Source organism: Excalfactoria chinensis, chromosome 4, assembly GCF_039878825.1.
Source record: "Excalfactoria chinensis isolate bCotChi1 chromosome 4, bCotChi1.hap2, whole genome shotgun sequence".
In the NCBI taxonomy this organism is placed as follows: domain Eukaryota; kingdom Metazoa; phylum Chordata; class Aves; order Galliformes; family Phasianidae; genus Excalfactoria; species Excalfactoria chinensis.
In genome coordinates this window covers 54,777,757-54,802,779 of record NC_092828.1, presented here as the reverse complement: position 1 = coordinate 54,802,779, position 25,023 = coordinate 54,777,757, and the positions used below count along the sequence as shown (strand labels likewise).

The following is a 25,023-nucleotide window of genomic DNA, read 5'->3' as shown; positions in this document are numbered from 1 at the left end:
TCAGATATCTGCGTTTGGGTTGTTCTTAGAAGTTAACAAATTTATGCAACACTGGCACTTTATTACTGATCACAAAACTCTTATAAAGAAAGAGAGAAGGTAGATGTTGCATACAAAAAAGAAGTTAGTTTGCTTCTGTGCAAATCCTTCTGTACTTCCAGTGTTAAATCGATTTGATATTCTTCCTGATCTCTTGGGAAGCCAGTATCAAGGGGCTTAATGATTCCCTAGAGCGTGTCTGATGAAAAAGCCCAAATTCAGTTTGTTGTTATTAAATGTAACACTTATGTTTATTTTTCCCTTTTCATGATCGCTTATTCTAATTGAGACTTAGGGAAAATGACGGAGTTAATGTTTGTGTAGAAGAACTTGAACCAATAACTAGCTAAAAAAAAATAGACTTGCACTGGAGTACAGAAAATTATAATATTATAGGCTAACAGATGAAAATCTCAAAATATGCCACTTCTAGAAGGTAAGAAATTGAATCTCCTAAGAGGAGAAGTTTTGAGTTATCAGTTGACTCTTAACTCAGCTATGGGTGTGTGGTTTGTGGCAGAAGTTAGTGATTGTTATGAAGTGCATGCTGAAGCTGGATGTTTCTTTTAAATCCTGGATTAAATCTGGAATCAACGCTCTTGTTTAATGACCGATTTTTCCATGAATAGCTTGTATTTCTAGTGGAAATACAGTTCCTCTAGGTTCTTTCAGCATCTCTTACTGGTCTTGGAATTTGTTTCAGTCACTCGTCTCTCATGTAGATTATTGAATGGGGCTGTTCATGAAAATCAAATAAAGGTTTCTGCTGCTGTAATAAAAGTTATCTAACCTTTGCCTCTTGGAGACTTGCCTGGTGTTTGTCTGTTTCCTCTTTGTGTTTTCCCTTTGTTTAATCTGTACTGTATTCCCATCTGTAGCCTGGCCTATTCTTGAATGTTTGGATAACATTGACTCTGAAACTTGTGCAGGACTAAAAGCAGAACTTCTGAACAGTTCAGTGTTTAATTTGATAAGTAAAATAATAATAACATGTTAAAGGTAGGGTTTTTTTATGCACGTTAACAAAATGAGATCTTAATATGGTATCTACAGAGGCATTGCTTAAATATGTTTTGCTGTTTCTCTTTTGGATACAAAGTTAACTCATGGTTCCAGGCTCATATGCCTCTAATTATATAGAGTGGTGAATTCCAATTGTAATTGACCTGTGCATAGAGCATGAACTGAGTATATAAACTCCCATACAGAAAGGATTTCCTGTCTTTCATAAGAGGTATCTGCAGAGGTCATGGACAAAACTCAAGTTTTATATGAAACTCTGAACCAGTAGAAAGACAGCTTTGGTGACTAGCATGTATGTTTTAACACTGTAGACCACTGCTGTCCCATCCTTCTTACCGTCCTGCTTTGAACTGGTAGTTTTGCTCAGTTGTCTGCAGTAATCTGGGTCACAGGACCAGCTGGAAGGCTAATTGTGGTCTTGTCTGTAGGAGGGAAAGATAGCACTGAATACTGCCAGCGGGGCAGTCCTACTTCTGCTTTTGTCTTTGCATATATGCTCTTATTCTCTGTGCTAGTGCTTATGTTGCTGTCTAGTTAGCAACATCAGAACAAAACCAGATGAAAAATAGTTTTTCTTGATATCAACAAGATCTGTAGTGATCTGACTGCCTACCCACAGCAGTGTGTAAAAGAAAGACTGAGATATTCTAGCAGCATTTTTAGGCCCTTAGCTCATGAAAATTTGCCTTAAGTTCTCTTTGTATTTTCTCCATTACGCTACTTGTTTCCACTACATCTCATTTTCTACTTTTTCTAGAGACTTCTCTTGCCATTGTCCATTAGCCTTTCTGTCATTAAGTCATTCATGTTTACATGAAATACCATTTGGCTTCGGTGTTTCATCTAGACAGATGAGAAGAAACTGGGAGAGTGCAGCACTTCTGACTCAGCTATTGGCAGGGTGCAAGGCTAAAAAGACCAATTTCCAAATATGTTCCTAGTGTTTTATAATCCTTACAACCAGAAATTGTACTATTTTGTGAGAACTCCCATCTGCAGTATATGAAGATGCCATATGGATGACATAAGTAATTGGATTTATTTGGCATCCATGGATTAGAAAACTGTTGAAGCCTTGGTCAGTGCTGTCAAAAAAAGGCAGTAACAATCATGTATTCAAATGTGACCAAAATACCTTGGAAATACTTTCTCCCTGATCACTTTAAATTTTGTGGCTAATGCACAATTTTATTTGCTAACTGTTACAATGCTCTGCTTTTTTGGTCATTTACAGCCTATTAAAATGTGGTAAGACTTCTTAAATTCAGTGCTCTTTTCCAGAATCTGTGAAGAGTAAAAATCACCAGCTAATTAATGCTGTGTGCCCTTGTGAGTTATTTTACTGTATTTAATATAGTGGTATTCCTGTTGGCAATAAAGAATTACTGAGTCAATCACATGAGAGATAATGGATTAAAACAGTGCTGAATGACAATGTGAAACTTACATTAGCACTTTTAAGTAGCATTTAAGATTTTGGAATTGAAGGGAAAAATCATTCTGAAATAGCATTTTTTAACATCATATGATATCAAAACTGTAACCAGTACTTTCCTGATGTTAGATTTAATAAAAACTGTAAACTGAATATTGTATGAAATCTTGCATGTTTAATCATAACTATCTGAACAGAAATGGCAGAATTTGTGTGTCTGTGTTTTTGTCTTTTATATAGTTGCTGATGAATGTTATGATTTGAAATGATGTGCAGTTTTGTTTTCTCTGCTCTCTGTTTATAGGAGGAGTTTGGCTACAATGCAGATACGCAGAAACTTCTAGCTAAAAATGGAGAGACTCTTCTCGGGGCTATTAACTTTTTTATTGCCAGTGTGAATACATTGGTGAATAAAACAATTGAGGATACGTTATTGACTGTGAAACAATATGAAAGTGCCAGGTAGCTATTCTATGTCTAGCTATTTTCATTACAAATTAATATTCAGGGGGGAAAAAAAAGCTTTCTATCAGTTTAGTTCTTGTATTTGAGCGACTAATATGTCAGCTATGAACCTTGTCAGAATAACACAATTCTCATATAACTGGGTTTTAAAGTTAACCACCTCACTACACACATCTTCAAGTGTTTTGTAAATGTTCTGTTGTAGGCGTAATTTTACTTCATACCTTTATATCTCTGACATGTTAGTAGCTGTTATTTCCCCGTCTGCTAGCTTAAGGTGATTATCTGTGCCAAGCAACAGTTCAAGATTAACCTTTGTATCTAGCTATATTTTAATTAGTGAAATCACCTTTGAACGAAAGACAATTTATACTGAGCTTCTTTTGATGCCCAGTGCATGTAACTCACACTTCGGTTTTCATGTAGAAGTTGCAAGTTTGGTCTAGAAAGGGGAGAAAAAAGAGGCATTTCTTAATATGCAAATAATATCTAGTTATAGATAATGAGTTTCCCGTCCTGGAGTTTACTGTACTCTGGATGCAGTGCAGATCTTTAAACAAGGCTTCCTTCTTCTGTGTGGTTGGAGTTGTGATCTTTGGTGCTTTGTTCATGTTCAGGTTCATGAAAGAGGATAGTGTCTTTCTTCTTCTGAAAGATGTAGTTGATGCATATCTATTTTTGCTATTTTTAAGTCAGAAATTGCTGGTTTCTTGAGTTCTGAAGGTTTTTTCCTGCCTTTTTTTCATTGCTGTTCTAATGCTTAAGCATTTTTATAAGCAAAGTAGCAAGTTATTGCTTTTATATTTAGTGTAACTTGCAGAAGGCCTGAAAAGTGTAATTAACCTCAGCGTAAATAACTAAACTAAAATAAAAATCAGTCCATACGTTTTTGAGGCTTTCTATTGGAATGCTATACAAAATAAATCTACGATTGGTCTTGTCAGTTAGTCTAAACGTATGGTTCTTCCCTCCCGACATACCCTTGTGATTTTTTCTTTTCATTCATTAAAGAAAGTATTTTTTTGCTTTGATAAAGCAAATATATATATATATATATATATATCAGGTGTGTGTGTATATATACATATGTTTATAACCAGTCTTTGCAGTGAAAAAATAGTTCACATTTATTTCTGTGCCTCATCTTTCCTCTCTCCAGTTGGACTTCAGTATTCATCAGTTTCCCACCCTTCTGTCAGTTCTTTATTCATCTGTTTCCTTTTTGGAGCTATGTCATAAACTCTTTAAATATTAAAGCCTGAATCTCAGTGGCAGTGAGAATCAGGAAGAGCCCCGTGAATTCGGTAATTACTGTTATCTCGGAAAATATTATATAATCCTTTGGAGTGCTTGTGCCACCAGCCCAGAAGTCATTTGTATTAACAGTTTTTAGTTCCGTTACTTCCAGTTTCAGAATTGTGTATGTGAGAGAGAGTATTTACAAAGCCAGAAATAGGTTGATTTGTTCCCTTAAAATTGGCATCCATCACATGTTGATACAGTGCATTCCATTATTTTAAAACTAAAAGAAAACTATGGAAGGAAGAGTGTCACATTGGGCAGGGCTGTCCATGACCCTGACTGATTTCTGGCTATTGTCAGTTGCTGTACCTGGTCAAGTGCTACACAACAGTGAAGGCACTGAACAAAGGAGCTCTACTGTACAGCAGGAGAAGGGGAACAAGAAAAGAGAATCATTGTTACTGTGTTTCTGTCTCATCTATCTATACTAATGTTTTCAAATATAGAAATAGTTTATCTGGCAAGGATCCATTGTTCAGTAGGCTTTTATGTAACAATGGATAGCAGAAGAGAAATTTAGTGATATCCTTACACTAATATTCCACAGGTGCTTTTCCCACTTAAAAATTGCTTTACACTTATGAATAGAAAACTTAACATCAAATAATTCTGTTAATGGAAGTTTACTTGTTGCTTCTAAATGGAATAAAATAAAACTTTAAAGTACTCTATAGGGCTGCTTTGATATATTTTTTTCCCATTACAACAGGAAAGAAGGTATGACTACAAATGTCTTTATGTGATAAGAGGTACCATCTAACATGGGAGGATATCAAGGAGGTTTAGCTTATTTATTTACTTATTTAGAAAGATATGAAAACTAGATGGGTCAGTTAAAATGTTAACAAGCAAACACCTATGCCATGAGTTCCATTTTTACTAGCAGTGCCTAGGACAGAATTTCATATTTTATGCTTTTTATTGTTGGTATATGTTTGCTTCTTAATTTCTGCTGACTTTGGTAGATAATAGTAAATTAGAAAACACTTTTTTACCTAGTTCTGTTCATTCTGCATTCATTGCAGAATTAGCTTAAGTGTTTGCTTGAGTAACTCAGGTGTTTATTGTTAAGACTCAGCTCTCTCAGTGGCTGTGTTGATCCAGTGTATCTGATTTCCTATGTAAATTAGATGGACCGTCAAGAGGGTATGAATAACATCTTTTCTTCCAGCCTTTTTATTCTCAGGGCAGACAACTTCCACAAACAGTTCTGGGGTAGTGACTGTTATTGGAACATGCTTTAAAATCTTTGTGGCACAGTAAGTGAGTCACTGCTCACTTAAAAGAGATGTCCAGCTCTTAGTGCTTCTCTTGCTGCAAACTGTTAATGAGCTGATTCAGCAACAGAAAAGTGACAAAAGACTAGTTCTGACTAGATAACTGAGTTAATAAGTTGACATGTTCCAGGAAGTAACCTGACCTGAGGCCAGCACAAAGCAGGAGCAGGCTGCCCAAAGAGGTGGTGGATGCCCTGTCCCTGAAGATGTTTAGGGCCAGGTTGTATGGGGCCCTGGGCAGACTGATCTAGTGGCTGGCAACCCTTCCTGCAGCAGAGGAGTTGGAGCTTGGTGATCCTTGAGGTCTCCAGCCATTATATGATTCTATGAAAACAGGGAGCATGTGGCTGAGACAGGAACAGAAGGGCAAGAATATATGTTGAGGTGTTTTTCTATAATGTATGTATAGCTGTGGTTTTTTTTCTTCCTCCTATTTATCAACAAAATTGTCAAGTTTCATCACTTTGCTTCCCATACTTGACCGTTTTGATAATTTCCTCTTGTAATTGGCCCTATATGTGAAGTATGTTTTGAGGCACTTTGCCTTTAGATTTTTTCCTGCACCTCTTTTCTTCACAGGATTGAATATGATGCTTATCGAACAGACCTGGAAGAGCTGAATCTTGGTCCTCGTGATGCAAGCACTCTACCAAAGATTGAGCAATCACAACAGATGTTTCAAGTACATAAAGAGAAATATGACAAAATGCGTAATGATGTATCTATCAAATTGAAATTTCTGGAAGAAAATAAGGTAAGCTACAACTTCTTCTGGTATTACTTTTTGTCCTGGAAGTCTCTGCTTTGCTAAAAATGCTCTAACTATTTCATTTTAAAATACATCTTAGTTTAGAAGTAGAGCAAGCAAAGAAAATAACCTAAATTTTCAGAATTAGCGTATCACTGAAGAATGTACTTCTGGAGGAGGCAACTTGAAAAGGCCTTCTTAAATAGCTACAATTACAGATGACAAACCTTATGGCTCTAAGTTTCTTGTTGATATGGGAGACTTACTGTGTATTGACATAGGAAGAAAAATGCAATATTTAATAGTTAATAAAGGCATATAACCCTCAATTTAAGATTACAGTAATATATACATATAACAGTGCTGTACTGAGGGATATGCACTAAGAAATTAAAAAGAGCTGTGAAGAGGTTTCTTCGAAATGAAACTTCCTTTAATTTAAAAAACAAACAAACAAAAAACTTGAATTGAAAATTGCAGCTTTCTGCAGTTAATGCCCTTACAGTTTCTTAATTCTAAACTGGGCTTTTGAACTGTAGGCTTGAAGTTGTTGTCCTCAAAGGTGTGCATTCCATCTGTGCCATTTCATCTCTGCCCTCCTAATGACAGGATTCTTACCCCTCTTACTATGCTTGCCAGAGAAAAATACAGTTGTCATACAGGACATACTGTTAAACTTTGCTTTCTTTGATAACAGTGTCCTTCTAAATTGTTTCTGATTAAATTTTGAAAAGGATGGTCTTTCAAGATGTGAATTTTGTTCATTAATTAGATTGTTTAAGGTGAAATTAGGGTGAGACTAGCTTCTTAGTGACAGTCTTGGATTAGATCGGGCATCCTCTTAACAGTTGCAGCCTACAAATTTTTTTGCTGAAAGACTGTTTTTTCCATCCTACTGCTTTTTTTCCCCTCCAGATGAACACAGAGGGGACTGCTGCAGGCTTAAGCCTTTTTATCACTAGTTAACTCTCCTGTTTTGACATCGGAGATGTCAAAATATTTTCTAAAGGGAGCGTGTAACCTTGTTCCCAAATAAGACATAGGAAGGACTTTCTGTACTTTCAAATATTGGCTTATATAATTCTTTACTAAGAGTTTTACTGAAGTAAATTCCCTTTTGCTGTTTTCTACTTATTTTGTAGAATCCTATATAAACTATATAGGCTTAACCTTTATCCTAAATCTGTAACGTTTTTTTTGTTTGTTTGTTTTTTCTAACTTGCATCCATCTCTGTTCTTCTGTTGCCCAGAATGCTTCCTGGTTTCCTGGGGTTCTGTGGGAGGCAGAGTGATATGTTTCTTCCCAGTCTGACATCTTTATTCCTTTGTCCATTGTCAGCCATCTTTTTTCAGTGTCATAGGATCATAGAATCCAACTCGGGTTGGAAAAGACCACATAGTGAAGCTCCTGTCAGACCTCATACTGGTCCTGCAGCTAGTATTAGTAAATAGAAATGCACAACTGATTAACCAGATAATTATCATACCTATTATAGACGCCACTTCTAATTTTTAGGCATATATGAAGTATATGTGACTGCTCTTAAGGTGATTACATTTTATGTTGTAAGGATTATTAACTTTTATAATCAGTAAGTATTAAGTCTAACAGAAATTAACATCCAATTCTTACAATCAGAGGTGTTCTAGTTCTTCCAAAGGTGTGCGATGGCAATTGCTATGATGCCTCATGCTGCATTTATAGGTATTTAAATTACGTGCCTGACTGCAAGGAGGAGAAAGAAGAGCCTGATAGGTAGAGTTTTCTGTGTTTGTAATACAGCTGCTTCTGCTGGTGGTGTGGTGCGCGCACTTTTCAGGAGATGGCTGAAACTGAAGACCATGTAGGATGTAGAACTTCCAAGGGGGAGAGCGATTTTAATACTGCCAAGCTCTTAACAGTGGTCTCAGGGAGGGAATTAGTGGTTATTCTGATACTACATCCCTACTAACATGAACTTCCCAAGTATTTTTTGTGATTATCCATGGAGCCAGATTTTATTAGTGCCCATTTAATAGAATGAGAGGTCAAAATAAAAGAAGATCTGACAGACAAAATACTGTTTTACTTGGGCTTTCACAAAGAAACTGCATTTGTAGACTGTTTTAGATGTTTCAGATTTATTATACCAACTCAAATATAGTTATTTGAGTAGCTACATCAAACAAGGCACGGCCTTAATTTTACAATATACTAGAACATGCAAATCTCTAGTCATTATTATTAATACATTTTGTCAAGGTTCTGAATCTAGAGATAGGTTGATATTTGTTCAGTGTCTAATTAGTGTCTAATTGTTTTGTTTGTTTTTTTTTTGTAATAATGGTATGAAGTTGTTGATTTTAAAGCCTTTGGGCTTGTGGTTGTCTGATACAGGATGTAGGACAGTGTAGTCTCCAACTTAGCTGTCATCACTTCTTTGTTGAAAACACAATTATGGAACGAAACCTCGCTATAGCAAAGTCATGAAATGTTTTTTAGGGTTTAATTTTGATTAGATAAATTATCTCATGGTTCTCTCCTGATAAATGCATATATTTTGAGTCTGAACAATAGTAATTTGGAAAAAGAAAATAAAAAATGACATAGAATTTATTTGTCGTTCGTCAAAACAGAATCCTAGGGTTTTTTTTTGTAAATATGCCTCCACTGGTTGCACGCAGCTATATTTGTACTCAAAAGTTTTATCCCGTATTTGCTGAAGCAAGACAGGTGAAGAGAGCAGGGAAACTGGGAGGTGATTCGAGCTGTCACTGCAGAGTGAAATCTGCTTCATGGGGTCTTGTGCTCCAATTGAAGCAATGCAGTCCAAACATAACAGAACAGCCATTATATGGCTGGCCCTAGATTTTGAGGGGGGAAATATGGAGCTACATGCTTGTAGCTCTTTTGTGTATATATACTCTTGGGTTCATATGTTCATATTTCATTGAGATTTCAGAAAATTCAGAGAATTCCATTACAGCTGGGATTGCAAACTGTCTATAAAATAAGCTTATACAAAATCCCTGTTCATTTTCATTTAGCATTTGATCTTGAAGTTAACGTTGATTTTTATTTTATTTTTTAATGTTGCTGCAAAGATATCTTGGTGCTGTTCCCAGCTGGCAAACTTCTGAAGGTGTCTGTGCCACTGGGCAGAGTGTAAGAACAGCTGCAGTCAAAAATCTCTGGTTTGCAACTGATATTTTTTTTCTAATCTTTAGATAAAGATTGCCCTGTTGGCTTAAGGAATTGGCAGTGAAAATTTTTGGAAAGGCATTTACTTTTTGAAAAAAGAAAACTGTCATTTGTGTATGCACACGAGAAAGGGCAGACACCATTGTGTATGGAAATAAACTGAATACGCCTCTGTGAGCTGGATTATGATAATTGTAAGGAGATGCAAGCAGACAAAGATGAGAATGGAGGCAGTCTTTTTAGTGACCAAGATCACAGAAGCAGCCTATTTATTTGTTTTTTAGCTATTGTGCTACAGAAAATAAGGTGCTGAGAGGGAAGCACATATATGGGGAAGAAGACAATGTAAAAAATGTAAAAGTTGCATTCTATTCTTAGACTATATCCCTGTTTATTCAAAAAGTTCAGTTTTACTTTGAGACTCAAGTTTGCCAAGTGTGTTCTGGAGCACTTACTTTGTGAGTAAATATGCATAAAGTTAATTAAGAAGGAATAATAATTGAGGTGAATGTTTGACTGAAAAGGCACGATGGCCTGTTGACAGACATGTTAAGCACACATTGGAACCAGTATTTTAGCAATTAGAATTGTTCCCTGGAGTGGGTGCTACAACTTAGTGCTTAACATTTGGCCTTTAGTGCTGCAGTCTAACAGTGACTTGTGAGATTGAAAGAAAGTGGTCTATTCTCCCTGTGTATGCCTCTTCCTCCACCGCGCTTTCTCTGTGCATACAAAAGTGTTTTTGCAGCTTAGATCCAGGTTAAAGCAAATACAGTGTTGTCTGGTTAGTTTGAATCCAGATCTGCTCCCTAATCCAACTGAGTGCATGACCACCTGAATATTTTGCCAACACAGGGCTAAGATGAAAAATAGTGTGGAAGTAGGAATTGGTGGGAATGGGGAAGGCTGAAATTTTTTCAGAGGAAACCTGGCCAGACTTGAACTTGAATTTAAGTGAATGCTCGTAATTCTAGTTCTCAGCTATGATTCCAGGTTTCGTTTCAGAGAACATCTGGTGATTTGATATGTTACAGCTTCCTCTCTTATCTTAACAGGCTGCTGCTGCATTGTAGAGCTTAAAGAAGGAAGGGAGTTGGGTATATACTTCTTAGTAGCGTGACAGGTTTTGCTCCTGTTTGGTTTGTTGGCATTTGTTGGGTTTTTTTGTTTGTTTGTTTTTAGAAATGTAATGGAGATGCTACAGTTGAGTGGCAACTACCAGTATGATAACAATCACCAGATTTACACGCCAGTAATCTGGCTTGGGGACAGGATTTCACTGAACTAGTTTGCTTTGATAGTTCAAAAACATGTCTTTGTCAACCTGAATAGTTTCTTCTCTGTCATTTCATGTTCATGTGCTTGTGTGCTGCTTGAGCTTAGGCCTAGCTGACTTCATAGAAGTATTAGAAGACTTCAGGGAAGTTCACAGAAATTCAGTGTTAAAATCAACTCTAGCAAAGTAGCATATTTGTTTGGTCTTAAATTGATTAAATTTGGGGAGAGAAAGCTCAAGTCAGCATTTTTAATTCATGTGCTACTAAGACGTCATGTTGCTATTGCACCTTCTTACAGGTTTCATTTTTTGATGGAGTTTATCTAATAGTGTTTTACAACTAGGGACCTTGAGTATTTTCTCAAAGTATTTTTTTAATTTTACAAAGCAGGCTACACTGTTCTGTGCCATATTATTTCAAAAGCCTTCGACACTGTCTCCCACAGTGTTCTCCTGGAGAAGCTGACAGCCCATGGCTTGGGCTTACTCCTCTTTGCTGGCTGAAGGGCCAGGCCCAGATAATGGTGGTGAATGGAGTTAAATCCAGCTGGTAGCTGGTCATGAGTGGTGTTCTCCCAGGGTCAGTTCTGGGGCCTGTCCTCTTCACCATCTTTATGGCCTGGATACGGGCATTGAGTGCACCCTCAGTAAGTTTGCAGATGACACTGAGATGGCAGGAGATGCTGATCTGCCTGTGGGTAGCAAGGCAGGGATCTGGACAGGCTGGATCACTGGGCTGAAGCCAGTGGGATGAGGTTCAACAAGACCAAATGCTGGGTCCTGCACTTTGGCCACAACAACCCCATGCAACGCTACAGGCTTGGGGCAGAGTGGCTGGAAAACTGGAAAACATTTCATTGTTCTCTTCCATGTTAGCAAAGTGGGCTCAAAGTCTTGTAGGCTAGGAATGGGCACAGGGCCACCAGCTTAAGCAGTGAGGTTCTTTGATGCAAGAGCAGCGCTGTGCTGGGCTGAGAATACAAGGTAGGAAAAAAAATCAAACAAGTTTTGGCTTGTTTGGGAAATGCTGAAAAGATGCCTTTTCATCATACTAGTCATTATTCATGTATTGGGATTTGCTGATGTGCTACAGTGGAAACTTTCACATTTGTTTGATTTAGACTTGATCAGCTAGCTTGACATCGTAGTCTAGATGAGAAATGGTTATGCCCTCCATCTGCTCTTGTGCTCTTCTGCCTGCACTGTTATTGCTGTGAGCAGCTTTGTGTCTCACAACTACTTTACGCATTATAATCAAAATATTGACCAAGTGCTGTAAATAGTCCTGCATTACAGGAGGTGGGCAAGAAGCTGATGTTGGTGGTATGGCAGTTGAAGTTGAACCTTCCTGCCAGTATTCCCTTACATGTTGTTGCTGTGAGACAGGTGGCAGCAGAGGGGCAGTTTGACAAAATGGTATCTGACATGGAAATGCATATGGTACGAAGATGTGGCATTGCATTCCTGGAAAAAATGACTCTCATTGAAATTCATTGACACTTGCTGAGCGTCTATGGAAACCAGACAGTGGATGTGAGCACAGTGAGGCGGTGGGTGGTGAGTTTCAGCAGTGGTGACAGCAATGTGGAAGTCAAGCCATGTTCCAGACAGCCGTGCAGATTTTTATGAGTGCGGCATGCAGGCTCTTGTTCATTGCTGTTGAAAATACGTTGCTAATAGTGGTGACCACGTTGAAAAACAGTTTTGTAGCTGAGAATTTGCTCTATCAAACAGTGTTATTGTGCTCTTTGTATCTGTTGTAGTTGCCATGGAAATAAACAACAGACATTATGCTCAGGCAGACATATGTATGTTGAGTTGGTATTGACTGTTAAGTATGCTTTATGAAAATACTGGATCACTTTAATGTTACATAATTTTTATTTGCATTTTGTATATGTATTTTTAAACTCACATTAAATAACTGTGTGTGAAGTCTGAGCATTTCCAATAAGCCTATTTTGTAGTGATGGATATATATACATATGGCGTCTGAATGTTCATCTTAATGAATCTCTGCCCTTTCTTGCAGGTGAAGGTCTTGCACAATCAGCTTGTCCTGTTCCACAATGCTATTGCAGCGTACTTCGCTGGGAATCAAAAGCAGCTTGAACAGACACTTAAACAGTTTCACATCAAATTGAAAACTCCTGGAGCAGATGCTCCATCCTGGCTTGAAGAACAGTAATCAAAGAAGAGGACCCAATGTTAACCTAAAATCTTTAAATCTAATAAGAATTAAGGGTTGGGGTTGGAGGACTGTTCTAGTGATTCTTGCACAGAGAGCTTTAATTTTTTTTTTCCCTTTAGTGACACTGTAAAACTGAATTTGTTGGGGAAATGGGTAACAACATAATTTCTATCATTTCAAATACAGAGCACTCTTTTTGTATGTTGAAGCCTGGTGGTTACTTCTGTAGCTGGGATGGGGGTGGGGGGGAAGAAAACAACTATATAGATTTGCACTGACAAATTATGTTTGTGATTTCTGGTCATTTTGGTGGCTAGTTAAAATATTTCCAAATGGAGATTTACGTGATTTGTACCAACATCTGGTATTTTATAGACAAATAGAGAAAACATCTTTAATCATTTTCATATGACTTTTAAAAAGGAGAGAGTTAAAAGAATATTTTGCAAATTAATAATATAAGGCTTGTATGCAGTACATGTGTATAAGGCAGCAGTAGCGGTTGGCTCTGACTAGTGGAATTGCAGCAGATGCCTTTTTAAAAGATGTACCTTTCCATTGTAGAGTTAAAAAACAACAACACTAAAGCAAGAATCACAGTCAGTCTGAGGCTTCTAAGCACACATCTTTGCTTTGCACCAAGTGGTTTGCTGAGAGAAGCCGACCATACGATGTACTAATTTCATTTAAAATGTTACTTTATGGGAAAAGAAAAAACAACCATACTAGCCTTAAATCACAGGTATGTGCCTTTTTATAAGATAATATTTTCAACCAGTGTACATAATCCAAAACCCCTTTCATGTAACGGTTTGTCAGTTCCCAACATGGGAAAGGAGACTGTATAAATGCTGTTTGTTTGTACACTCAGAGCAAGTAAAAGCTTTAGTTGACCTTCATGGACAGATACAGTTTTGAGTGAGGAAATTGGGCCAGTATGATTTTTCTGTTTAATTGAAAAGCGTACTTGAGTAACGCGAGCATTGTGGAGGATACTTCTTTTTAATTTCTCCATCTGTAGTGTAGTCCTTCTTCAAATGTAAAATCCTGTCAGTTTTATCATATCCATTTTAAATTCAGTTTATTGGAGTCCTCGTTTGCACATGTTACACTGCTTTGTGTTCTATGAAGTAAAACTGAGATACTTCAGATATGTTATTTACAACTGTGTGGATTGTATGATTTATGTACTGTACGTTCAAATGCCTTTCAGCTGACATTCTTAAAGTTTTCAGTGCTTAACAGAATTGTAATGTAACTGTAAATCAAACTTTTTAATCATTCCTCATTAAATCCTTGGCCTGACAGTCTCCTTTATGTTTTGATTCTGTCAGAATCTCTTGTAATAGTTAATTTACGTTCCCCAGAATGTATATCCTATGTGAATTTTGTATTCATATTAAAGATGTTTGCAGCCAAACTTCTTTGACTTGTGATGGTTAAGAGCGCAACCCAGCTTCTGCAGCGAGAGCTCTGTGTTTGAGTTAGCAGGAGTTTGTTGGGTAGGGATGTAAGCCAGAAGTAGGTTATAACAGTGATAATTGTTCTTTTGTTTCAGAATGGTTTAACAGCATGCAAGGTGAAGTTGAATGCAAACCCAAGGAAACAAATCCTTCACTATTCTTGATTTTAAAACTTAGAAAGATACCTTCATCTTATTTTACAGATTAAATGAAGGTGCTGGTTTCTAGTTACTCTGAATCTTGGCATGTGTACGGTATGGTGGTACAAGTAAGAAGGAAACTGCATGATAGTGCAGTTGAGATGGAAAGTGCAGATAGTTGCATCGTTGATTGGGTAAAGAACGCAAACCTATTGATTACAATTGAAATACCAGCACTCGGAACACTGCAGGAAAGACGTATATAGGGGGATATACAGGAATCATGTGCTTTTGGTTTCTTTGAAAGATCCATACTCCTTGCCTGTGCAGAAGGAACTGATCTGTTGGAAACGGTCAGAGTAAGCATGAATCTGAAATTCCCTTACGCAGGAAGGAACCTGGTGACATTGCACAACTCTAAAACTTTTACGGTGGCTTAAAACTGCTGGAGTCTCTTCACCTGGAAGAAAAGGCTGGAAAACAGAGATGACTCACTAAATCAGTGTAGTGTTTAACACCAGAGATAACAAGGAATTATTTCCATTTTGCTCACTAAAGCAATTTTTAATTGATGGCCTCAGAGAGGAGAATCTTGTGTTCAGCTGGTGGATAAGGTACGAGCAACTTCCTTTTGTAGTACGTGAATGGAGGCAGGCAAAGTTCAAATATATCATTATTTTGTATGAGTTCTACAAACTTTTTCTACTCTAATGAGCAAGTAAAATGCTCTTTAGCACACTTAATGCTTTGTCAAGCCCTTACAAAGACTTCTGACTGCAAAGTTTATCTATAGTTATGTTTAAAGAGAAGTCTGTGCAGGTAGAGTACAGTAATACTACTACCATTAAAGTAACAGCTTGATTCCAATCTTTTTAACAGATTCTTCCAACAACCTTATCTCTGTTCTGTCTCTGCTTCAAAAAATGATCAAAGAAATATAAAAACAAGGCTAAACATTCCCCTCACTTTTTCTGTTTTGAACTGAACTGGAGGCATGTTCATTATGTATTCTCTGCTTATCTGCCCGAGCTCCTTATTGTGGTGTTAGAACAAGGATAAAGTATCATTATTCAGCATTCCGTATCTGCAATCTTCAGGTTTTTGTCTGGTTATCTTTTTCATGCTGCATACTTGATGAGGAGGTTGCACTAGTCACTGTTTTCTTCATTAGTTGTTAATCTTTTCATGCTCTGTGATCACCCCTACCCTAAATTTATCCTGCTACTGGGAGGAAAGTCTTGTGAAATTGACTTTTTTTTCCTGTGAGCTGCACAGAGGTGGCTTGCCTGTTTTTACTTTTCCCTGTTCATCTTGTTACTTGTCTTTGTAGGTGTAGATCACGGCTGCCGGTGTGGCTGTGATAACATATCTGAAGTGCAGGGATCTGACAGAGAACAGAATAAACCTGAAACAAACATTTTGTTGGGGTTTTTCTTACTGTTGATGGCAGTGTAAGTACGTTGGCTCAGTCAGGAACAGTTCTGCTATCAGCAGTGCTCCTAGTTAATGGTATGCGACAAATGGTTATGTCCTACTGTGCTAATTAAAATAATAATTACACACCTTACTGCCTTTTAAAGAATATTGAAGGCTGTAAATTCAAGTACTTGGGAATTAAATAGGACTAAAAACAAGCACTGCCTGTTCAGTCTTGATTTGCTTTTCTTACCTACAAGTATGCATCATGCTGGTTTTTTGTGATAGTGGTAATTAATTGCAGGGCTTTGTTTCAAGAGGTTAACTTATCGAGGTCATTAATTTTGCAACCAAATAGAATATGGTTTCAATGCATCTGAAGTGTGGCAATTAGCTTTCTCTCCTGCTTTTGTCCAGGCAGAATAGAACTGAGGGCTTGTGGAGGAGGTAGGTACCTCATTTGTTCAGCGGTATGAATTCTGTTCTTACAGCTTGATCAGTTTAATCACAAAATCCATCTCCAGCCTACATCATCAGAAGCACTTTACCATCTAAAGCAGCACAGGCCTTACACATTTACTCCTTCAACGACGCACTGAAGTACCTAAGACATCCTGAGAACTGTCTCCAGTATTCTGCTTAACAGGTAATTTTAAAATACTGACACTGGGACTTGTGTTTGGAGCGTGCCAGCCCATCTCAGTGCTATCTGTTCCAGGGAGGTGCATTTGGTGCTTATTATAGGTGGGGCTCTTTGGTCTACCTGTTATTAAAGTTGCCCAATGCTTCCTACTGTTCTCAGCTGCTTGTGACTCTGAATTTTAGCCATGTGGGCGAAACTTTTGCAGGCTGTGTGTTTACATTTTTCTTTGGGGGGGGGGAGGGGGGGAGAGGTGATTTTAAACGTGAATTGCTCATGTTGTGTTTTAGAAAAGCTGTGGAAAAATATCCCACAGGATGAAGGAAAGTTTAGGATTTAACTGCATATCTGGTCAAGCTGCCATGCCCTGCTGGCGAGGCCTTGAGTTCTCGAGGAAGGTCAGTGCTGCCTTTGAGAGGGGCAGCAGCTCACCCTGCCAAGCGGGGCTGGGCTTCGTGTCTGAAGGCTGCGAGGGGGGCCCGCAGCGGTGACGGCAGCTCTCACTCGCCTCCTCCTGCCGCCATCGGCGGCACCAGCGTTCAAGAAAGACGGTACAGCCGCACTGGATGTGCTTTTGTCCTCTCGCCGCTCCCGGCTCCGCTCCCCGGCCCTGCCGGTGCTCCTACGCGCCCCGGAGCCCGGCGCTTCCCGCCGTGTGCGGATGGCAGCGGCCCGGCCCGCCAGCGGTGCCCGCTCTCCCTCAGCCCGGAGGGACGCGGCGCACCGGCCGCGCTGTCACCTGCCGCGGCCCCGCCCGCGCCGCGCCTGCGCGCAACCCCGCCCGCTGCCCTCGGCTGCGATCCGGCGGCGCGATGCGAGGAGACGGCGGCGGGCCCGGCTGCGTGCTGCCGCCCGGCGGAGGTGAGCGGGCCGGGGCCGCGCGGCGGAGCGGGGTTTCCGCGCTGTCTCCCCTCGCTGGGGTTCCGGGGCTGCGGAGCGGGGGCGGCTGCTGAGCGGGGCGGGGTGCTGGGTGCCGGCGGGCGGCGCTGCGCGGCCGCGGGGGTGAGGGCGGCGCCGGGCCCGGCCGTTGGGGCAGAGCGCGAGGGAGCGGCGGGCGCGGGGCGCCTCGGGGGTGCCGCAGCCGTCCTACGTCCTTCCGTCCGAGCGGATCTCCGCGCCGCTCCGGCATCTCGGCACCGGGTAAGGGCGTCCTCGGGCTGCGGAGTTCCGCGCGCGGTCTCGGCCCCCTCCTAGGAATAGGGTGAGCGAAGCGGCCGGGAGCGGGAATTAATCCTTTTTAATACCAATGAAGAGGAGCTGGAGCCGCGCCCCCTGACTAAAGCCCTGAGGTGGGGGGGCCCTTCCCGGCCCGGAGGCCGTTCGGCCCCACGGAGCCGCGTGCCGCGCTCGGGCTGTGCCGGGGCGGCGGTGCGTCCCGCGGTGTCCCGCGGTGCCGGGCGCCCCTCAGCCCCACCTGCGCGCCGCTGCCTTCTTCCTAAGAAACGAATCGCTTCGGTTTTCTGATCCGGAGAGAAAGTTGTTCCCACAGCGCGGCTCTGAAACGCGTTTTCGAGTTAGATGAGGTTGCTTAAAACGGTGGAGCGTAATGCTGCTTTTATGCTAAATACGGGCACCACCACTGAGGCGTGCTCTGGCCCCTCGGGTTGCTTTGGATAGCAAACCCAGGGTAGGGAAACGTATTTGAGACATCTGAAACGGTTGGTCTCCGGTGCCTTTCTTCCCTTCGGTCTGAAGGGCGCGGAGAGGACCCTCGGGAGACAGCTTTGTAGGGCTCCGTGCCCGCCGTGGCTGGCACCTGCAGCCCGCCGTCCTGCTACCGCGTCTCTGCCTGGAGGCCCGGCGGGGTGCTGCTGTCTGTGCCGTGCCTCCGGAGCTGCCTTCCCTCTGCTGCGTCCCCTTCCCTGCTCCTGTCTGGCAGCTGTCTCAGCTAAAGCGGAGCAAGTCTCGGTGGCTTGAAGACAGCTTTCCTGCTCTATCAGCCTTCGCATCTAGGTCGGGATGTTTTCCTGCCTGCTGTATTCTGCTCCTTGCACTAGGAGTGTCCCTCGTTAACTCCGCAGCGCTCGGATTGAGATCGGTCCCTTCCCACGGGGCTGCTTCTGCATGGGCGCTGGGGCTGGTGATTCACCCCACCGGCCTGACTTCCTCGGGGTTGGAGCCCTTTCTCCTCAAGATTTGTTGGAAATTTCCAAATCAGGCTCCCACACGTTGCCCGGGGGCATGGCAGGTCTGCCTGTCTGGCTCTTTATTTTTCCTTTTAAATACGTGGGAACTGGAGTTAGAAATTAATAACTGTTGAATGCAGCTTTATGGCAGCGGAAGACGGTGGATACGTGTTGCGTCCCGAGGTGAATGAAGAGAAGTTTTTTCCAAGTTGAGTATTTCTTTAAATTAATGCAACGGTTAATTGCTCCCAGTGGTTAATTTCTCTCCGGCACTTTGCACCTGCGTTTTCATGCCTCTATGCCTCTGTGATGATGAAGCTGGGAGGAGAGGAATGAGCAGGGAGCTCTGTAATAGCAGCTGGATATTAATGCTGATTTGAATTTGAAACCCTCTATCCTGCTCTGCTTTCTTTGTGGCTCTTCCCCTTTTTACCCTGCCATTAAAATGCTTTCCATCATTCCTATGGCTTAAGCGACGCGCAGCTTCCATGTGAGGAGAAAAAAAGAGGAGAAAATCTGAGGCGAGAAAGAGGAGTCCGATGGGTTTTTGAGGAGAAAAGGTGAAGGGGATCGTTTTGTGTCAATTTCCATTGGCTTCAGAGAAGCTGTGAGTTGCTGAGACCTTGCAGATCAAGAGAGAATTTGCCCCGAGGGCTGTTTCTGTACCTGGCTCTGTTTGTTCATGAGCACCCTAATGATGGATCTCTGGCAGAAATAGCAAAGGTTTTTCGTCACCTTTATCGGATGTCAATTTGATCGGGACTGCCATTAGCTGCTCATGAGCACCACTGAGCAGACACGTAGCCAAACCGCTGCCAGACCTCTGTGCTGGTGCCAGGGCATGACTTCAGCTCTTTCTGGCGAGTATTCCTGCCACTGCTTTGTGCTCAGCCGGCGACTTGCCTTGATCAGGTCTATCTCGGTTTCCATTGTGAGACATCTTCTTGCTTTGCTTTGGTTCGTTTATTAGTAAATCCCCAAATGTGTTTGAGGTAACTTGCATGTTTTCATATAACATTCTTTGTTAGTCTGCGTATGAAATATTGTCATTTTTCTCTGAAAGGCGTAAGGGAAGAGAAGCTGACAGGTGCAGCTTGTCCAGATTCTGCCTTTTACAGAAGTTGAATTCTTTCTTACTGGAGAGTTTAGTGCCATGGGCAGTATCTTTGGTGGGTGGCAGTGTGAGAAAACCGCTCAGAGTGGTTGTAATTCCTGCTCAGCTGCTTCAGTGGGAACCTAGAGGTGTAAAATCCTTACAGCTGTGGAAAGTTCTATCTGGTGCTGGGCAGTTCTCTCTCTGCTTACTGCACTCGCTCTGCTAAACCTGGGTGCTGAAGTCACTGATGAGGGGCGGCTTCATAGTATCATAGTATCATAGTATCATAGTATCATAGTATTGTGCGAGTTGGAAGGGACCTTAGAGATCATCGAGTCCAACTCCCGGGATTCGAGCCCTCTGTGTAGCAGAGCGGCACTTCTACCCCCTGCTCCACAGGGGGGGATTCGAACCCGGGCCCCCTGGTGTTGCAAACGGGAATTCTACCGCTGCGCCACCGGAGGCACACTTCATCAAGCTGGTGGCTGTCCTGCCCAGATTGCAGGTTGTTTGCAGTGCAGCGGGCAGTATGCAGTCACTGACCCGAGTTCCCTGTTTGTTGCTGCAGGCTGTGAAGATGCTCCGCTGGCAGAGTAGCGCATGAAGCAGCGTGACCCATGCTCCAGGCAGCCCCACGGAAGTAGCGCACTCTCCTCCCGGAGAGGCCTAACATGCATGTTATGAATTGTCTCTCCCTGGCCAATGACAAGGAGAATGGAGCTCTCTCGGTGGCAGCAGGATTGATGAGTGAGGACCCGCCAACCTCCTCCCCGCCACCCCTGCCGCCATGCCCCCCAGCAGGGGCACCCCCTGCTCCACCGCTGCCCCCGCCGCCCCCCCCACTGCCAGGGCCCAGCCTGCCGCCGCACCTGCAGCTGACCAACGGGCATGACGGCCACAGCAGGAAGAAACGGATGCGGAGTTTCTTCTGGAAAACCATTCCTGAGGAACAGGTCCGGGGCAAAAACAATATCTGGACAATTGCTGCGAGGCCGCAGTACCAGATCGACACCAAGACGATCGAGGAGCTTTTTGGGCAGCAGGAGGAAACCAAGCCGCCAGACCCAAGGAGCCGGTCGTTAAAAGCTTCTTTTAAAGAGACTAAGGAGGAGGTAAGAACCAAAGAACATCTTTTGCACAGTGATATATATAACGCTATACCTGGTGTGAATTCTGTCTGGCCTTTCTGTGTAGTTCTTCTTACTGCAACTGTGCTGTGGTTTGAAGGGAAGGGGAATAACAGGGAGGATCAACTCTGTTCTTGTGGCGCAGATGTGTTTTTCAGAGTGCTAGCTGCATTTTTTCATTGTAACTGGGTAAGTGCTACTGTCAGGTCTCCTGTTCACTTAAACGGAAGTGAAAGGAGCTGAAGGTGCTTATATTGACTATTTTTGGGAGAGCTGTTGAGCTTTTGCTGTGATGTGTGTATCTCTTTGGCTCTTCATAGAATCATTGAGGTTGGAGGAGACCTCTTAGATCATTTGGTCCAACCCTCAGCCCATCACCGTCATGCCCACTAACCATGTCCTTCAGTGCCACTGAGGGCACTTCCACAATGGCTGCTGCACAGTCAAATGCTAAAGTATGAGGCGGGAGGGAGGAGAGTCTGATGGCAAGGGTTAATGTTATGTGTACTGTATATGTCAAGAGGGGAAGTACCAGAATCACAGTGAGGAAATAAAATGTAATGCAGTGGTTAAGGGAATTTGCTATCTAATTGGGATAATTGTAAAGTTTCAACTTTCATAAATGTAGCCTTCTTGGTAGCGAATGCCTTATTGCATCTACTGTGCTTTTTTAGGTCTCAGAAGTAACCTTCTTGACTTTGCAGCACGACCAGAAAATTGTCACTGTTTTCTGGATCTGATAAGGGCTGTGTTCCCAGTGCTTGCTGTTCAGAGGCTCCGCAGTGTGCTGAAAAGTGACTTCTCTAACTCCCAAATCCCGACTTAGGGGCAGCCTCTTTGTGAAGGCTGAGCCGGATTGTCTCAAGTGATCTTTCTGCAAAGTAATTGGGGGATAGAAATGTAGATTTAATCACAGATGTGTTTCTCTATGCATGTTTGCTCGTAAACAGAGAGCAGAGGGCACAGGGCTAATAGGCATGACTGTTTTTAGTGGAAAAAACTAGGGCCTGGAAGCGGATGGTATCTTGCAGAGTTTGGAAGATGGCAAAATAATAAGTAAGGGTTAGGTGAGAACCTGGTGTGCTGATGGTGTTCCTGTTGTACACAGATGACAATAGGAAATTTAAGCAGGCATGTGTACTGTGGCCTCTGCAACCCTGACATCAGGAAGAGGTAATTGTGGCCATCACCAGAGGTAGTCATTAGCCCGCGTGCTGTGCTCAAGATGTGTGCATCTTGGATTCAGACTGTGGTGAGTGGACTTCCTGCACTGCGTTGTGGATGTATATCCATCCATGTGTGCTTGCTGTGAAGCATCTGCCCCCATTCAGGATTGGCATGTGCTGAAGATCTGTATTAGAAATGATAATAAATTTCATTAACTGAACGTGGCTTCTGGTGTACAGTAGCTGCTTCTGGGCAGAGAAAACCCCAGCGTGCTCCAGAACAATGTATGTGCTTTCCAAGGTGCTTTCCCAGACCCCCACCTTGTTACAAGTTAATACTGTTCTGCACGCCTCCAGAGCTGATGCAGTGGACCCGGGCATGCATGTGGCTTGATGCCTGCCTTGCCTGTTGCAGGGTTGCTGCTGGCAGATGGCAGGCAGTGAGGCAGCGGATTTGCCTCTCGGCGCTGATTGCGCTGCTGAAGTGACAAAGTGCTCAGCTCCCTTGTCAAGCATGCCACAACAGCGTGTCTGACAGCGATGAGCAATGCCTCGAGTGTTAATGGGCTTTGCAGTGCTAGCAGCTTAGTAAGGAGGGAAGGAGATAATCCTGAAGAGCCATGTGTCACTGCAAGTGTGGAAGCACAGCTATGCAACAGCTTGCGTGCTTCGTGTTACTGCAGCTATCATTCAGCACCATTATGGAGATTGGAGCAGTGACGCTGCCTGTGATTTCTGTCATCTGGTAGTGCTATGCCGGTGACCCTGGGCTCACTGGGAAGCTGGGAAGGAGCTGAGGTGCATGTGACATCAGTGTGATCTTGTGGGCAGAGCGTTAAAGTAGAAGGTGGTGGTTCTGCTCTGGGTCATGTCACTGGCCTAACAAGGGAAGGTGGGAAAGGTGTTTTATGTCTCAACACCTCTCATTGTTCTGTGTAAAACACAGTTGATTTTAAAGAGTGCTTTATGGTCTAACAACAAGAAATGTTCTTCAGAGATCAAGAAGGGGTATCTTTAAACTAAGAGAGGGGAAGTTTAGATTAAATTTTAGAAGAAAGTTCTTCAGAGGATGGTGAGGCGCTGGCACAGCTGCCCAGAGAAGCTGTAGTGTCCTGTTGCTGGAGATGCTCAAGGCCAGGTTGGGTGGGGCCTGAGCTGGTGGAGGGCACTCCTGCCCGTGGCCGGGGTTGGGGCTGATTGGTTGTGATTAGTCTAGTTACTATAGTATGTCAGCAGCAAATGTTCACATGCCTAAACTGAAGAGTTCTTGGTTCCAAACCTGAAGAAAACAGCGTCTGTCCAGCATGATGCACCTGTGCATGGGCAGAGCCTTTGCTCCCCTGGCTCCTTGCTCTCTGTACAGCAGCGTCCCTTCAGAGGGAGCAGTGAAGATGGACTCTGCAGCCAGTGCTGAGGGTTCCCCTGGAGACAGAGAGGATACGGGTGTTGTGCCTCCTGCAGAGAAGTCACACAACTGTAGGCGGTTTTGGAAGAATCCCCCTCTTGTTGGAGCTTACAGAACTGCATGCCCTTTTAGTTCCTCACTCCCCAGCACTTTACACAGGCCGATGAGGTACCTAGTTCAGGTTTTGGAATCCCAGTTCTGGAGGCTCAGTACTAAACATCATCATTATAACAGAAGCCTCTTTGAGATTTGAGACTAACTCCTACAACACATGCTTTCCTTTCCATAAACAAGCCTTCCCCAAACCCTTAGGAGATTAATTAACATGTTTCCCTAACTAAGAGCTTAATTTGCCCCTATGGTTTCACGTAATTTGAGTCTGAAAAACAGGTGATGTAGAATTAGGTTTACACACCAACTGCAAATTACTTTCCCCACGGTTGGGAGTGGTGCAGCACGTGCTCTCCCGTGCTGCTGCCAGCCTGGCAGTGGGGGGCAGGAGGGCTGGTGGTCCCTAGCAAGCTGCACTGCCCTGTGCCAGCCCTCAGCTCTGGTCTTCTCATCTGTGTGCTGCCTTTGGGCCCCCTGTGGGCAGGTTTAAGTTTGCTACTTGGTACAGTGCTTTTGGGGATTTTTGTTTGTTTTCTGCTGGAACAGTTTTCTGCTATTTTAGTGTGATTTGATGGCTTGCAGGAGGGTCCAGTGAACTGCAGAGCCTGGGTGCTGGCACCACAACTGAAGGTGCATATGAACAGGAGATAGGAGTAGACTTTTTCAGAAGCTCAGGTCATGTTTGAAGGGTAAAAAGCACTTGAGAGGAAGCAGTGTGCAGGCAGCTGTCTGCAAGGACAAGCTGAAATGGAAGTTCAGTGGGGAAGCTTCTAAATCTGATGGTCAACGTAGTGCTACTGAATGTGAAGTGGAGAGTGCTGTGTTTTTGTGCACAGACAGGAGCATGTATTTACGGTGTACCTGCTGAGTTCCCCCTCACATCGTCCTCATGTTCCAATCTGGAAACTTCTGGAAGACAGTGAAGTAATGTCAGCTTTTTCAAACACTTTTGATAATCTTAAAGTGGACACCACGTAAGGAATTAGTAAAAAATGAGCCATACATTTATTGATTGTGTGCTTGAACTAGAAAGTATGAGAAGCTAGAGTACATACCCAGAGCAAAAAGGCTGACAGGTCCTTGTGCTTACGGTAAAGACAGTTCTGACATGTTGTGCTGATAAGGCAAATGCAGCTGTATATGTTAGCATCTGTTCTTTATCTTCAAGGGAAGGCATGAAAAAATTCTCTAGTTTGATTTGAGGTTGTCCCATACACCTGAGCAGTGTAAAAAGCAGAAGTTTTCCCAGGAAATGGTTAGTGTGGTGGTTAGTGACTGCAAGTACGTACAGAAGATTAATTCTGAATATGCTTAAAAAGCAAAAAGCAAGCCCAGAGCTAAAATGACGGTGGCAGAACTTGCAGGCTTAAACTAGTACCGGGAAATCAGAGCATTT

At 42.5% G+C, this 25,023-nt stretch overlaps 2 protein-coding genes across 8 annotated transcripts in view; both read left to right on the top strand.

The window, feature by feature from the left end:
• Positions 1–14,361, top strand: part of ARFIP1 (ARF interacting protein 1) — a 39,486-nt gene extending 25,125 nt beyond the window's left edge. For all 6 annotated transcript variants that reach the window (XM_072336324.1, XM_072336322.1, XM_072336321.1 and 3 more), the window contains 3 exons: positions 2,802–2,959; positions 6,121–6,295; positions 12,779–14,361. In XM_072336324.1, the coding sequence (XP_072192425.1) occupies positions 2,802–2,959; positions 6,121–6,295; positions 12,779–12,934 (489 nt within the window). In that variant the 3' untranslated portion in view covers positions 12,935–14,361. The remainder of the gene's footprint in view (positions 1–2,801; positions 2,960–6,120; positions 6,296–12,778) is intronic.
• Positions 14,362–17,365: 3,004 nt separating this feature from the next.
• The window catches only part of FHDC1 (FH2 domain containing 1), a 32,620-nt gene continuing 24,962 nt past the window's right edge, over positions 17,366–25,023 (top strand). Inside the window, exons 1-2 of one of the 2 annotated variants that reach the window (XM_072336348.1) lie at positions 17,366–17,457; positions 20,387–20,930. In XM_072336348.1, the coding sequence (XP_072192449.1) occupies positions 20,490–20,930 (441 nt within the window). In that variant the 5' untranslated portion in view covers positions 17,366–17,457; positions 20,387–20,489. Of the gene's footprint in view, positions 17,458–17,608; positions 17,737–20,386; positions 20,931–25,023 lie in introns of those variants that run through there. The other variant, XM_072336349.1, reaches the window with a different exon arrangement.